General features: G+C 40.7%; 1 protein-coding gene across 1 annotated transcript in view; it reads right to left on the reverse strand.

Annotated features, from left to right (window-relative positions):
* Positions 1-1,168: 1,168 nt before the first annotated feature.
* Positions 1,169-14,170, reverse strand: part of GNAI3 (G protein subunit alpha i3) — a 31,265-nt gene continuing 18,263 nt past the window's right edge. The window contains exons 5-9 of the mRNA XM_066626383.1: positions 11,637-11,765; positions 7,457-7,586; positions 6,774-6,927; positions 2,795-3,007; positions 1,169-2,696 (exon numbers count right to left, since the gene is read on the reverse strand). Of these exons, the coding sequence (XP_066482480.1) occupies positions 2,817-3,007; positions 6,774-6,927; positions 7,457-7,586; positions 11,637-11,765 (604 nt within the window). The 3' untranslated portion in view covers positions 1,169-2,696; positions 2,795-2,816. The remainder of the gene's footprint in view (positions 2,697-2,794; positions 3,008-6,773; positions 6,928-7,456; positions 7,587-11,636; positions 11,766-14,170) is intronic.

The raw sequence follows: 14,170 nt of genomic DNA on the forward strand, positions 1-14,170 counted from the left end.
GTGTTTTTGTGGATTCTTTAATATTACTGATCACTTCCTTATTTATAAATGGTCTGAACTGATATTCTCCTGAATGTGAAAAAGCATAATGGTTGACTGTCTAACATTTCCATTTGATCACCTTAGTTTGTAAACAAGCCTGGAAAATTAGATGTTTTTCAAACTTTCCACTAAACACAATCATCAATTTGTAGTTCTTGGAAACTGGTGCAATTTGTCTCCACAGCCTTAAGTAGACAATTTCACTACCTTTCTTGTGTCAAACTGTCCTTCCCCCGTCATATTGGAGGGCCTGGTGAACCCAGGCTGACTGTCCACTCCATACCAACTCATCCCACAGAGCCCAGCAGTACTGAACTCAGCTAAATGCTTTACCAGTTGCTGTGGAGACTGCCTCATTGGTCCCCTGATGTAAAGAGGTCATGGCAATGTGAAAAGGAAAACCTTGGACATCATAGGGTTAGAAACCTACATACATGTAGAAAATAGAAAAGATATAGTGAAATGGTTGTCAGATTTCTCACTCTGCTAATTAGAGCTGTATTTGTCCTTGACCATTTGTAAATATGTCTGTTACTGTAGACAAGATTATCTTTGTACCAATATTTACTGCAGAGATTCGCTTATGCAGCTTCACTAACTGTAGAAAATCCAAAAATAAAGAAATGTGCAAAACAATTTTCAAAAGAAATTCCTTTTCACAAGTATTGGGTTTTATGTTCAAAAATCTTCTGATAAACACTTATGCTACACAACCCCAACATTATGACCACCAAGATGGTTCAGTAAATCTTATATTTGGGAAACCAAATTCAAATTTCAGATCAGTAACAGATCACACATACACTGTACTCAGGGTCTGCAATACCAAGAGATGGATTGCTTGTATGAAATAGAGCAAGCTTCTGACAGCATCCACACCATCACCTCAAGCAATGTTTTTCAATTGGAATTATTTACACATTGAAGTTTGCAGTGATGAAAAACTGAATGTTAGATGGGGATGAGAGTCAAGTCCTTGCCGAAAGTCCATTTGTGTAAACTGAACTTGGGAAAGTCCATTTGTGTAAACTGCATTTTGTATCTCACAGGGCTGATGTATGATAAACATTCATTCAACCAAGGAGTGTCTTGTGGTGTACAGAGAGAGACCTTATAAGTCATCACAACCATGTGACAAGGAGAATTTTATCATACAGTAATAATAATTTGAAGTCTCCAAGCAGGATTTTATAGCCATTACAATACCTTGCTGATGTGACATATAGAATGAATGGACAAAAACCTTGTCACTGTTCTTGACTTATATTTGCATAAGCTATCTGTGCCAATATAATGGAAACCAGGAAGCAGAATTCTTCAGAAACCAAGACAAAGGCTCTACATTTATTTACATAAAGGTTTAACAATACTAAATAGCTAATCCATCTAACTAAAATCTTTATTTGCAGAAATTGAAAATGCAGTTAAGACAGACCGACACAGATTGTGGGGAACAGTTCTAGAAATGGCTCCAATAAAGTTAGGAACATTTGAGATTTTCAACTCACCATTTTAATATTTCCAATCACTACATCAGGTTGAAACTGTACATAATGAATTGGGAAGAGTCTCAATGGTTTCAGCAAAGAAATGTACTGACTGGTTAATAACATCACTACAGTAAAAACAATGGCAAACAGGAACTTGGCACCACATTTACAAAGAAAAGGCATGCTGCTGATACATTTTAGAAAACTCTGAAGATAAAAGGCCCTGGTAAATACAGAACAAATTGCACCGCTGACAAAAACTCCTCACTGGGTTAAGACCAAACATACGCACAAACAATTAAGTGGTTGATTAAGTAGCTCTGTAGCAGCATGTACTCTCTTCCTCTCCAGTTTGGAATTTTACAGCTCATCTTTCTAACTGGAAATCACCTCAGGCATTTCATATAAGAGGGAGACTTCCACCAGCTACATCAGTAGCACTCTCAGTGTTTTGGTAATCAGCATAAATCAGATGAACCCTCTTCAACCCATAAACCAGACAAAACCTATTACCCTGCTGCAGGAAATTTGGGGGGGGGGGGGAGAATGGGAAGAAGCCTTACAATGTATGTAGCAGAACAGTAACAATTATACATCAGAAGAAGCCATAGCTTTCTTTAGCCATACGAATTCTAAGGCTCTTTTAAATAGTTGCAGTAACAACAAGTTCTGACTATACCAAGTGTTAAAAACAAAAGGTTCCTGCTAAGAGGAATACTTTCTGCGTGATCTGGTCACATCATTATGTGCATAGTTAAGTGATTTTTTTTTGTTTCTTTTTAAAACAAGATTTTGTTTGCAAATAAGGAAACAAAATTATTCAAGATATAGGCTTTTAAAAAACAGAATAGTGGTGGCTTATGAAAGAAAAAGCTACATATTGAAGTTCTGGGATCTCAACTTCACAATAGCTGTACACATGTGAGACTATGCAATCCAAGTGATGCCTGGATGATAAAAAAATCACACTTAAGAGTAGTTCCATTTTTGGAGTCTAACTTCAGCATCCCATTATCAATAAAAAGGTCCCTAGTACAGAAGATTGTGCTAAAGAATGCAAGGATTTTGCATGCTGTTTTCATTCCCTGGTCCTGTTCATGCTTGCAACTGTCCCGCGAGGCAGCAAATAAACAGTCCAGCTCTTAAAATGCCACATCTTGAAATCTGGAAGAAAACAGTTTCAGTAACTGAAATTTACTCTATAGTCAGACAAATGTTTATGCAGTGCTGTAACTCAGAGGAGGCTAAATTCACTGTTTTACCTTTGCTTGTCTCCCACTCCTTTTAGTAGAGTCCACACTCCTTCAGGTTGTTTTTAATTATAACATCTGTAACAGCATCAAAAACAAACTGCACATTCTTGGTGTCAGTGGCACAGGTAAAATGGGTGTAAATTTCCTTGGTGTCTTTTCTTCGGTTCAGATCTTCAAACTGGCATTGAATGTAAGCTGCTGCCTCCTCATACGTGTTAGAACCTAGGAACCAACACACACAGAGTTACAAACATTAATCTTTCAGTTGCCCAAATACATCCCCCCCCCCCCAAAGATGCTCCCTTATCTGGTGTGCTCCCTGGGGCATTTGGTGGGCCGCTGTGAGATACGGGAAGCTGGACTAGATGGGCCTATGGCCTGATCCAGTGGGGCTGTTCTTATGTTCTTATGTTCTTATGCCTGACACATTTTCTTGAAAGGAAAATACCTATTTCAAACAATCATACTTCACCAAATTACAAAAAGCAGTATTTCATATCAATGATTAGATACATTGTAGGCTAAAGAAATGCACCTTGGCCTTTGGAACAGGCTATTTAAGGCTGACTTTATATCATACTTTTTAGATTTAAAAAACAAGATGTTTTATAATTAATTGTATTTTTGCTGTAATTGAAACACACACACACACACACACACACACACACACACACACACAGAAGGCAAGAAACCTGACTTTTCCATTATCTGAAGCTAAGCTAATTTGAGCCTGTATAGTGTGTATAGCCTGCACTTGGGAGGGCTGTCACTTGAGAAGCTCATGTTGGTTCTGAACACTGTGGAATAAGAATGGGGATAGAATCACCACAAACAAGTGATCATATGATAGAAACAGGAAATGATATGGGAAGACCATAATCATAAGCCAAGTAAAGGGAGAGTGAAAGAAAAGGGATCTTTAAAATAGTGTCAAAATCAAGAACTGTTATACAAAGCCCATGAGATTCCATGGTGCTAACAGGGAATTTGGCAAGCCGTTTTGGATACTCAACATTTCAGAAGGCATTCGCATTATGCCATGAGAAGGGCACTGCTCTTCCAAGAATACATCCTGATGGGTATGTACAAATCTAAGCTCTTATGACCACAGCTTATGAGGTTTCTAGTTCAATTCCTAGGCAGCATTATGTATGTCTAAATCCCTTTATTTAATGGACTTGGGCACACCAAATTCTGCATAGGACTGAATGCAGAACAAGCAAGCAGCAGATCTGAAAATGTGTTTGCCCACTTATCACTGCTTCACAAGTCAATCCGACAGCATGGAGCCATGTGCCAGCACCACTGAACACATGTATTTCACATGTGGGTAATGGCTGTGTAACCGAACAGAAAAGTTGCTGTAGGGAGAGAGGAATCTGCAGGGTCTCTGTGCAGCTGTGTCTTTAATAGTTTGTCAAATCCTGCATGTGACTGAATGATGTAATAAGGTCAGGCTGTCTAGTCAAAATGTTTTTGTTAGAGAGGTGTTGGAGGAAAGCTAATAGCACAATCCTATGTATGTTTGCTCAGAAGCAGGATTAAAATCCGTGAGCAAGAATGTTTATCAGCAGCAAATGATCTGCAAGATATGAACAGAATTGGCTTCTTTCTTTAGTGCAGGTGTCCTTAATCAAGTATCAGACACATCCACGTTCATCTAGAGAGCCACCCTGTTTCTCTGGAGTGCAGAGTAGCAGCATCAACACCTCATTATGGCAAGTCTTGTATACTGTCAAGCTGGCAGAGATGGCACTGAATGTATTTGCTGCTGAAAGTCCCTTACAGAGTCCTATTCAGCTATCAGGAACACACATCAGTTTATCTGTAGTTCATCTATCAGGAAGTCAGAAGGGCCTTCTTAGTGGTAGCTCTCTCCCTGCCAAATTCCCTGCAATGGAAGGTCTATCAAGCTCCCTCACTTGCTGCAGTTATAGGAAGAGGGCAGACATATTTATTTTGTCAGTCCTTCCCTGATCACGCTTTGTAATTATTTTGCTTTCACTTTTTAAAATGACTTTGTTTTTTGTAAAAACTTTTTTGCCATTTATTGTTTTGTGTTATATTTTTATTCCATTTTTAAACTTTGTTGAGGGCCCACCTTGAATCATTAGAGATAAGATGGGATATACTTATTTTAAGAAAATATCAAACAAATAGACTGTCAAAATGACACCACTTTGCAACTAAGTTGTGGCTCTCAAATTTTGACTGCTCAGCAAGTTCTTCTAAATTAATGTGAACTATCAGTACTGATACTTTCAGTGGTATTCAGTGAAAACAGCTGTCCACATAATCATGCTTTGTGGAGAGTTCTGATTATAAAGATTCTATTCAGAAATTATTTTCCTGCTGCAGGCAAAACCATGGAGGGGCTGGACATGGAGGGGTTACATCTAGCTAGCTTACATCTGGAAAGCCAAGTCATGATTTGTAGACCTCTGTTTGGGGGATAACTCAACATAGTATTAGTAGATAGCAGCCATAAGGCTATCATGAACAGCATTTTCAGGAAGGAGTTCTGTTGTAACTTGAATGAATGCAAGCAAATGGGGCAGTGGGGAAGAATATACAGTATATATCCAACTTCTGAGTTTGAGGCAATTGCAGCTCACAATGAAGCCCATAATATGTTGGACAGTTGGAGGATTGTGTAAGAGCACACTCTCCACTAGTTTCAGAACAGAGGCCATAAAGAGTTTATTTTACTGCTGAGAGAGTGGTATTCAGATCTACATTAGAATATCTGCAAATTGAATTTCAGATCACACACAATATGTAAAAGAGCTCCATTCACAGAAGTGTAGAAATGTTAGACATTTGCGTTCATTCAAATGTATGGCCAAGGACCATAAAAGCATATGAGAGCACTCAAAAACTCAGTAGGATTTGTAGGTAAAAGAGCCAATGTTAGGTTAAGCTAGTGGTTCTCAAACTCTCAGGGAGAAATTGAGCCATTCTAAGTGCTTGCAGGAGCGGGGGAAGGCAGCAATGTGACCCCAGGATCGAGCCACTGCGGGCAAAGAGGGGCTTTACCTAGTAAGCCTTACCTGCTGTCAGGGTCTGGGGAACCCCACAGGGGGCTCTGCAGGGCTCCCTACAGTGTGGAATGAATGAAAAACGTGATCACGATCCACTTCTCGGTCGCAAACGTGAAACCAGAAGTGGGTCACGATCGTGTTTTTCAATGTTTCCACACTACAGGGAGCTTTGCAGAACCCCTGCGTGGCTCCGCGGACCCTGGCAGCAGGTAAGGCTTGCTTGGGAAAGCTCCCTCTGCGCCCACAACAGTGTGATCCTGGGGACTGCATCACTGCATTCTCCCAGCCCCTTAAGGAGGCAGAATCCAGGGCTGGGGCATCGGGACACCGTAGTTTGAGACCCACTGAGCTAAGCCAATATCACTCATTTTCAGAGCACTAGCAGCAAACACATATACATTTAAAAGACCAGACAGATGGGGCCAAGGGTGAGGGCTAAATCCATACCCAGAAGGCATAGATGATGATTCACTGTCACCACCACTCAGACAATTCTAGAAAGTATCCAAGGCGAGGGCCCATTCATGAGGCTGACTGAGATGGCTGCCTCAGGCTATAATGTCTGTTAATACCATTCTTCCTTCTCCCACTCCTTGGATTTTATGAGGAAGAGAGGAATGGAACTAAAGTTGAAGCATGGAGGAGAGAAGAGTGGCATGTTAAGAGTATCTACAACGCTTTAGCCCACTACCTTTCTCCTTCAGTGCCATTCTGCTTTTCCTTTTAAAGTTCAAGGAAGAGGAGGGACGAAGGTACATAGAAGACACACCTCTGGATAAAGAGACGGCATTTGACATAGCAAGGCACTGTACAGAGAGCGGTAATATTTGGTGAATTGCCTATGAGAGTTTTGGGTCAGCCCTGATCCCGATATTTCACTTGCTTAGATTGCACATGTTTTCATATGCTGTGTTTTCATCCTATTGTTCCCACTGTTTTTATCTTACCTGCGTATTCTGGGTAGCAAATTGTTAGCGAGCTCCTCCTTATCTTTTCCTCAAACAGATCTTTCTTGTTCAGGAAAAGAATGATTGACGTATCTGTGAACCATTTGTTGTTACAAATGCTGTCAAAGAGTTTCATGCTCTCATGCATACGATTCTGGGGAGGAAGAAAAATACCTCAGCTTCATACAACTGGACAAAGCTTCTACCACAAAGAATATAGCTTGCTCAAGTCAATGCTCATAGGAACATATTAATCTTTTGGACAAAAATCAGAAGAAAGCTATACTTCTGCAAAATAAAAAAAATCACATTTCCCCCCTCTATTCCCCCCCAGCTATGTAGTTTTCCCATACCATTTCATCCAGGTGCGTTCTTTTCTTCAGTAGATTACCTACTGCCTTCAACTGCAGGTTCATTGTGGGGTGGAGATTTTATTCCCCTTACCTTGCCAATTTCAGAAGTACCATTGCTTTCCCTCGCTGCAGGCATCTTAGAAAGCATCTTACAAAACCCTGTACCTGTGTAGCTTTATAACTTCGTAACCGCTAGCAATTTAAGGCAGCCAGACAGCAAAATATAAGTCATTTTGATCAACTGCTCTTAAATAAGCTATACAAAGCTTTTCTACTTTCAACTTTCTATTATGCAGAACACAAGTAACATCTGACTCTATGGTAACATACCATTTCTTCATCCTCAGCAAGCACGAGATCATAATCACTGAGAGCTACACAGAATATAATTGCTGTCACCCCTTCAAAGCAGTGGATCCATTTCTTACGTTCAGAACGCTGACCACCAACATCAAACATCCTGGCAGAAAGAGAGACTTGAAAAGTTATGCTATACCAAAACAAAGGTGAAGAGTGCCTGCCCACTGTGGTCAAAAATCAATAAGCTGTGTGTCTTGCCATCAGTAGAATCTGCATAGCTCAAGTTACAAAGGATACTTCCAGAAGTTAAATTTTATTACAAAACTATAACATGCGACTCTTTGCAACCACAAATAATCTCTACAAGGTGGCTTCTAATAAACGAAAACTAAGAGCCAATGCCTCACTCTGAAACTAGTGAGCATGTTTCCTTAGCAGTAACAGTCTGCATGAATGCAGAGCTCTTATGATACACAACGATCTTCATCCTCCAGTTAGTACTGGAGTACATAAATACTGTTAATAATAATAAATGCAATAGGGACCAAATGTGTACACCTGTGGGTTGGGCAAAAATGGGTTAAACAAGCTTGGGAAAAGGATCCTGGCAGGGAAATCTCTACTCAGGGCTGGAGAAACATCTGGAACAAGAAACCATTTCATTCCATCTCTGTTCAAATTAGAGAGCACTCTATAAAGCTGTTATGTAGAGAGTTCCCTTAAATTGAGCAAAATATGTGAAGACAATTTTAATTAATGTTGGAGGGGATGTCTTGCTCAGAGCTCTTATTTCTATGTGTACAGTAAAAGTCTTCTGCTTTGGATGAACGTTTCTACAATTATTTCGGCAATTGTCTGTGAGCTAATGCCTTTTTATTTTTGTCTGGGGATGCTCAGAAAATGTTTTACATAAAGGTCTGGTTAGGTTTCTGCTAACAGTGGTCAGATTAGAACTGGCTTTACACTGGAACAACCACCTCTTATTTGCTACTAACTGCTGGTTCAAGAACATTTGTCAAACTGTTCTTACAGAAAAACTATGGTAATTCAAGTACAGTACCTCTCCAAAGATCAAGGAAAATCCAAACATTGGGCTACCTAACATCAAGAACTTCCTTAAACAGCAGCAGGACATGCTAAACTGCCCATGTAACCTTCAAGATTCTTTTTCAAAACTGGCAGAAATCTCTCATGCAGACAAGCCATTACTGGTCTAAGATGATCTGACTTCCTATTTTAAGCTAACACAAACCACAAAATGTGCTTTGGCCCTGATCCAGAACTCCTTACACACCTAAACATGTTGTAATGAAGCAGTTGTATGTACGGAAGCTGCTGGGAACAGAGGCACACAGAACACAGACAGACAGCCACTCTGTGTTCAGAAGCAGTTCTTATATTCCTGAGTTTATTGGTCTGTTGAGAAGTTCCAAGGATGCTGCAACTACACATACTTTTGGAAGTGACTTTTGGAAATGAATCTACCAATTTGTATATTTGGTGGAAGAGAAGTGGGTTACATGCAGAGAAGAGTAGAAATGTGAATCTGCCTCCTGTCCTGCTCGTATCCATTTGTGAATGAGCTATTTGGAACACACAACAGGCCCTTTGCAGCAATGAATAAGGGAGTCTAAACTGACCTTATTTGATCTTAAACTGACAACCACCTTTTGGATATGCCCTTAACCCTGGACCAGGTGTGTATGCTGCCTGAGCTCACAGAACAAAAAGCACCACTTCACAACTTGCTTAGGCCCTCTGACTCAGGGTGGGAGGGGAAAGAGTAACTATAGTGCTTTTTTAAAGGATTATAAGGTGTGTGGGTGCCTTTCCCCTCTAACAATCAGAACAGGCTATCAAGCTACACAGCAATTTACAACTTTCTTCAAGACTAGTTAATAATCATTGCATCAGATCTTGGGTACCGCACACTAAGGAAATTTGTAGCAAATAATTGGTATGTTGGAAGTGTAAGAAGTCAAGCAGCTCCAAAATAATGTATTATTCACTTAAATTAGTCATTTAAGTAGCACTTTTAAAGAAGGAAAAGTAATTGGCAAGCCTTAGCTTATTTGCTCCCATAAGAACCCTATAGTAGCAAATACTAGGCATATTTCATTTTTATAGCTGAGTAGGCTAGCAAAACTGGAAGCTAGCAAGATAGGTAGCTCACCTAATGAATTCACAGAACTTGGAAAACCTACATCTAGGCTGCCCAAGTCCAGGGGTCAATTCAATGGTCCAGACTGCAAAATAGAGTTGGATTTGGTACATTGATTATTCTGAATTCTTATAGTACTTTTAGCATATACACACCTTGCCTTAGTCATCCTTCAAGCGTGAGAGGGTACTTGTTCCCATCTGAGATTGGGAGGGTTGCCCATGGTAATTTCTTCATGGTCAAGTCAATGCAGTGACTGATGTGACTGGGATTTGAAGCTACAACCAACCTACATCCACCTACTACATCCACCTACTCCCATCTTCTTTGTTTTATTTCTAGACTTTACTATACAGGCATCCCCCCATATCCATAGGGAATACGTTTCCAGCCCTCCCCCGGCAGATGTAACCAAGGATAAAAGGGAACCCTACAAAAAGGTTCAAAAATTTCCCCATCACGCCCATTACTTATCTGCTTGTGTTTGCAGGCTTCCTGTTGCTGTTCCTGGGTCTGGTTGGTTCATTGCTAACTGAAAATGAAAGCAGGAAGCACTCACAGGAAGCAAGGCAGAAGACTGAAAAGAATGTTACACTAAGCTCTTTGAAATCTATGATAAGCGTTGCGTTCTTTTCAGCCTTCTGCCTTGCTTCCTGTGAGTGCTTTCCGCTTTCATTTTTCAGTCAGCAAAGAGCCAGAGAGACCCAGGAACAGTAGCAGAAAGGCTGCAAACACAAGCAGATAAGTAATGGGCGCGATGGGAAGGGCTTTTGAACCACAGATTACGGATTCAGTATCCACAGTTTCAGTTGATACTGGGGGTGGCACCTGTACTTTAGAAGTATTTTTGAAAAGTCAACTCAGTCAACTGAAAAACATGTTCAATTAAAAGACCATCAACTTTGGCAACAGAAAACCTAAGCAAAAAAAATAACTCATTTTACCATATATAAAATTCTTTATTACAACACAACAAAAAGGTAATTACTTTAAATCCAGCTGAAATTTAGGTAAGGCGCTATAAGTAATCTACAGTGAAGCACTTGATCTGATACAAGAATCTGTCTAATAGGATGGAGGCAGATGGGGAACTACTGCACTTAACTGCATCCTTATGGCTAGCATAAGGATAAGGGGTTACAGAAAAGACTTTGACCTTAAAGGGATACTGTAGAGGTCACGCCAGTTACTTTGAGATAAACACATGCTCACTGAGAAGGGCTCCGTATAGTGCTCGTTCATACCTCAGAACTGAATACAAATATCTTCAAGCTTTGAGGCAAGGTTTCTACCCCCATGAAGAATGGCATCTTGTACCAGAAGGATGTGAGCTCTTGCCCATCCCGCTCATTCTCATGGCATCTTTTTCTAAAAAGATGTGGGACTTGCCAGAAACTGTGTAGAGCCAACAGGTTTCAAAGGCTGCACAATAAGAACATGGCAACCTTGTTGGGATCATCAAGAGAAGAAATGGCAGGATTGCCCACTTAAATCTGTGTATTCCATTGGGAAAAGCACAGCTTTTGTTCTACATTCAGCACTGTTCATGGCAAGCATTTTAACACCTTTGCATGCTGCCTGTCAATCTTTTATACCACTAACTGGTTAGTATTATCTCTACAGTTCTGCTGAGAAAGCCATGCACAGTTCAAAGAGCCATGTTAATTTCAGCTCCAACTGCAACACTGGAAAACAAATGCACGGCAAATGGACTTAACGGTAGGTCCATTGTGTCAAGTTTCCAATAAATAAAACAGTAGCCAGTATCCTTTTAGCATATATGCTTCTGTAAAGCAAGGGTTCAGTACCTGTGTTGCGATCCCAATTTAAAAGCAGCTGAAAAGAACAAAACAATGAAAATAAAAAAGTGAGCTGATACAGGGCAACTCCAGCAAGAACAGAATTTAGCTGACAGATATTGCATTACATGAAGCCAGGGAAAAGCTAAACCTACACATTTGTAGAAGTAGAAATAGTAACTTTAACACTATACTCCAAAAGAAACTGAAGAAAAATGTAACATATGCCTGTGGTCCACAACATACTCACTTGAAGTACAAGTCCTTAAAGGTGAAATGAGTTTCTACAATGCCTGTTGTTTTTACTCTGGTCCGTAAAACATCTTGCTGAGTTGGAATATAGCTCTGTTGGGATATTCTGTCCAAGTCATTAAGATAGCTAAAGGGAAGAGAAGGAAAATGAATGCATTTGTAGCCCAAGAAAGCCCAAAAGATACACCATTCTTATGACCACAGTAGTGAACTACTACTAGCCTCATCCATGGCTTTCATTCCATGTCTTTTTGCTCCATGAACAGGAAGAACTTCCATTCATGGAAAGAACTGCACTCATGAAAAGTCCCCTTCTAGTCAACTTCCATGAGTGAAAACACTTCCAATTCAGAAAGCACAGATGTAAAGATACAACCCAGTATGTCTCCAGGCCCGATTGCCAGACTGGCCTATTTTCAGCTAGACAAAAAACCCTCTTCTGCTATGTCTAATATAGAATGTTGCCTAATGTAATAGTTTTGGGATGCTTTCAGTTACATGGGTTTCATATCAACGTTACTTACTTTGCAGCCTCAGTGTAAACTGGAGCCAATGAACATATGTGAAATTCTTTATAAGGAAGACTACACTGAGAGCTACCTTGAAAACATAACTTGTAAGATGAAGGGGTTCAACGTTTTCTATAACAATTAACATATACGTTATAATCCAGTAGTTTTACAGCAGCCAATACATACAGCTACAAAAGTGCCTATATTATAGATTGTAAACTCCTCAGGGCAGAGACCTGCCTTTTTGCTTAAGTTGCTCTGTAAATCACTAAGGGAGCAATCCAAACCTGCGCTGGAGCAGGCAAGCCAGGAGGCTTGTGCTGCATCCAAGGCAGGTTTGTGGGCAGCAGCAGCTCAGCCAGAGGCAAGAGGAAACTCTTCCCCTTACCCCTGGGTAAGGGCTGCTGGCCCCAATGGGTCTCCTCAGACCTGCGCCACCTCTGGAGGTAGCGCAAGTCCGAGGAGAGCCGAGCGGCTTGAAGTCGCTCTATTCTCCGCGGGCACTGAGGATGGGATCTGCCATAACTGATGGGTCCCAGGCCTTCCTCCAGCTCACTGCGTGCCTGCCCCAGGACCGCCCATCGCCCGCCCTCCCCCCACCCAGGAACGCCCCCTTCCCTCCTCCTTCCCGCTCCCCCATGGCAACTTTTTCTGCTTGTGCCAGTGCGAGCGTGCCGACACAAGCAGCTGTGGGGAAGCTGCGGCAGAGGCTTGACCCAGCCTCTGCAGGCCGGTGCTTCTCGGAGCACCGACCTGGCTTCCCTGCAAGGAGGTACTAATGTGCTTTATGGCACATTTGCGACCCTCTTATGCCGGCCCAAGAGACTTGGGCTGGCATAAGGCGCACTTTGGATTGAGCCCTATGTTTGTCAATGTAGTGATATAAATAAAACAAATTATAAGATATAGGTATAAAAGCTGCAATGCAGAAAGAGTGGACTGCATTATATTGATGAACAAATTATAGAGCCTGAGGTATGTACTATTGCCCAAGCCACTGATAAGTTGAAAGATTTTCCTAGAGACCACTGGGAAGGAACTGGGGTAGTGTAGTGGTTAAAAATATGAGCAGTGAATCAAAATCCTTCGTTAAAATTTCATCTGAGCAACATACTCACTGGGCAGCCTTCAGCAAACTGTCCCTAAGCTTTAGACATATCCTACCCAATAATGTGGATAATACCAGCCTACCATTCAGGACTGTTTTAATGAATAATGTGTACATGGGAAGCACCCTGAACAGGAGAAATACTGTATAAATAGAAAGAATTCCTATTCATCACTGGGTAAAGAAAGTTCTAAGTGTCTTAATAATTTTAAACACACACCAAAAGCAACACAAGATATTGGTAACCCACAAAAACCCACCAGACTTCCAACCACAGTGGTGAAAAGCAGAGTGATCTAAAGTGTAGTCCAAACACCTGAACATTTCAACTTCAGGATTCCTTTGCCCTCTAGAAGAAAGAATCTCTTCTCTCATGCTATAATAAGCAGCTCAGGATACACCACTAAGAAAAAGATAGCAGCACAGTTCATAATGGTGGACTAACCTTCTGTATATTCCTTGGCCTCCACAGTCTCTGTACAGTATGATAGTTCAATCTGTACCCCATACTGTCTCCAAAAAGAACAGCATTTCGCTTTACAATAGGTAAGCAGGTTCGAACGGGAAACACTGGCTTGCCCAAGGATAGTTACTATACAGCTCTAAAAAGCACCCTAACTTGTCTTTTTTCCTTCTTGATCTTAAAGTAGAAGGAATTCCAGCCTACTTCTGCAATTACAGATAAGACCTAATTTTAAAAACCAAATTGAAACTTAACCTAGAAAGTCTGTAAAATAAAAAAAAACCAACTTTAAACTAAGAATATAATTGCTGTCTCCAATGTTGTCTCTTGGATAAGGCATAATCTTGATTAGGGCTTTGATGTTCTGTTTGGGGAGACAGTTTACCATACCAGCTCCTCATAATAAAAATACTTGTGTTGCGAAATAAAGATAGTCAACCTTCCTGCCA

Source organism: Tiliqua scincoides, chromosome 4, assembly GCF_035046505.1.
Source record: "Tiliqua scincoides isolate rTilSci1 chromosome 4, rTilSci1.hap2, whole genome shotgun sequence".
NCBI lineage: Eukaryota > Metazoa > Chordata > Lepidosauria > Squamata > Scincidae > Tiliqua > Tiliqua scincoides.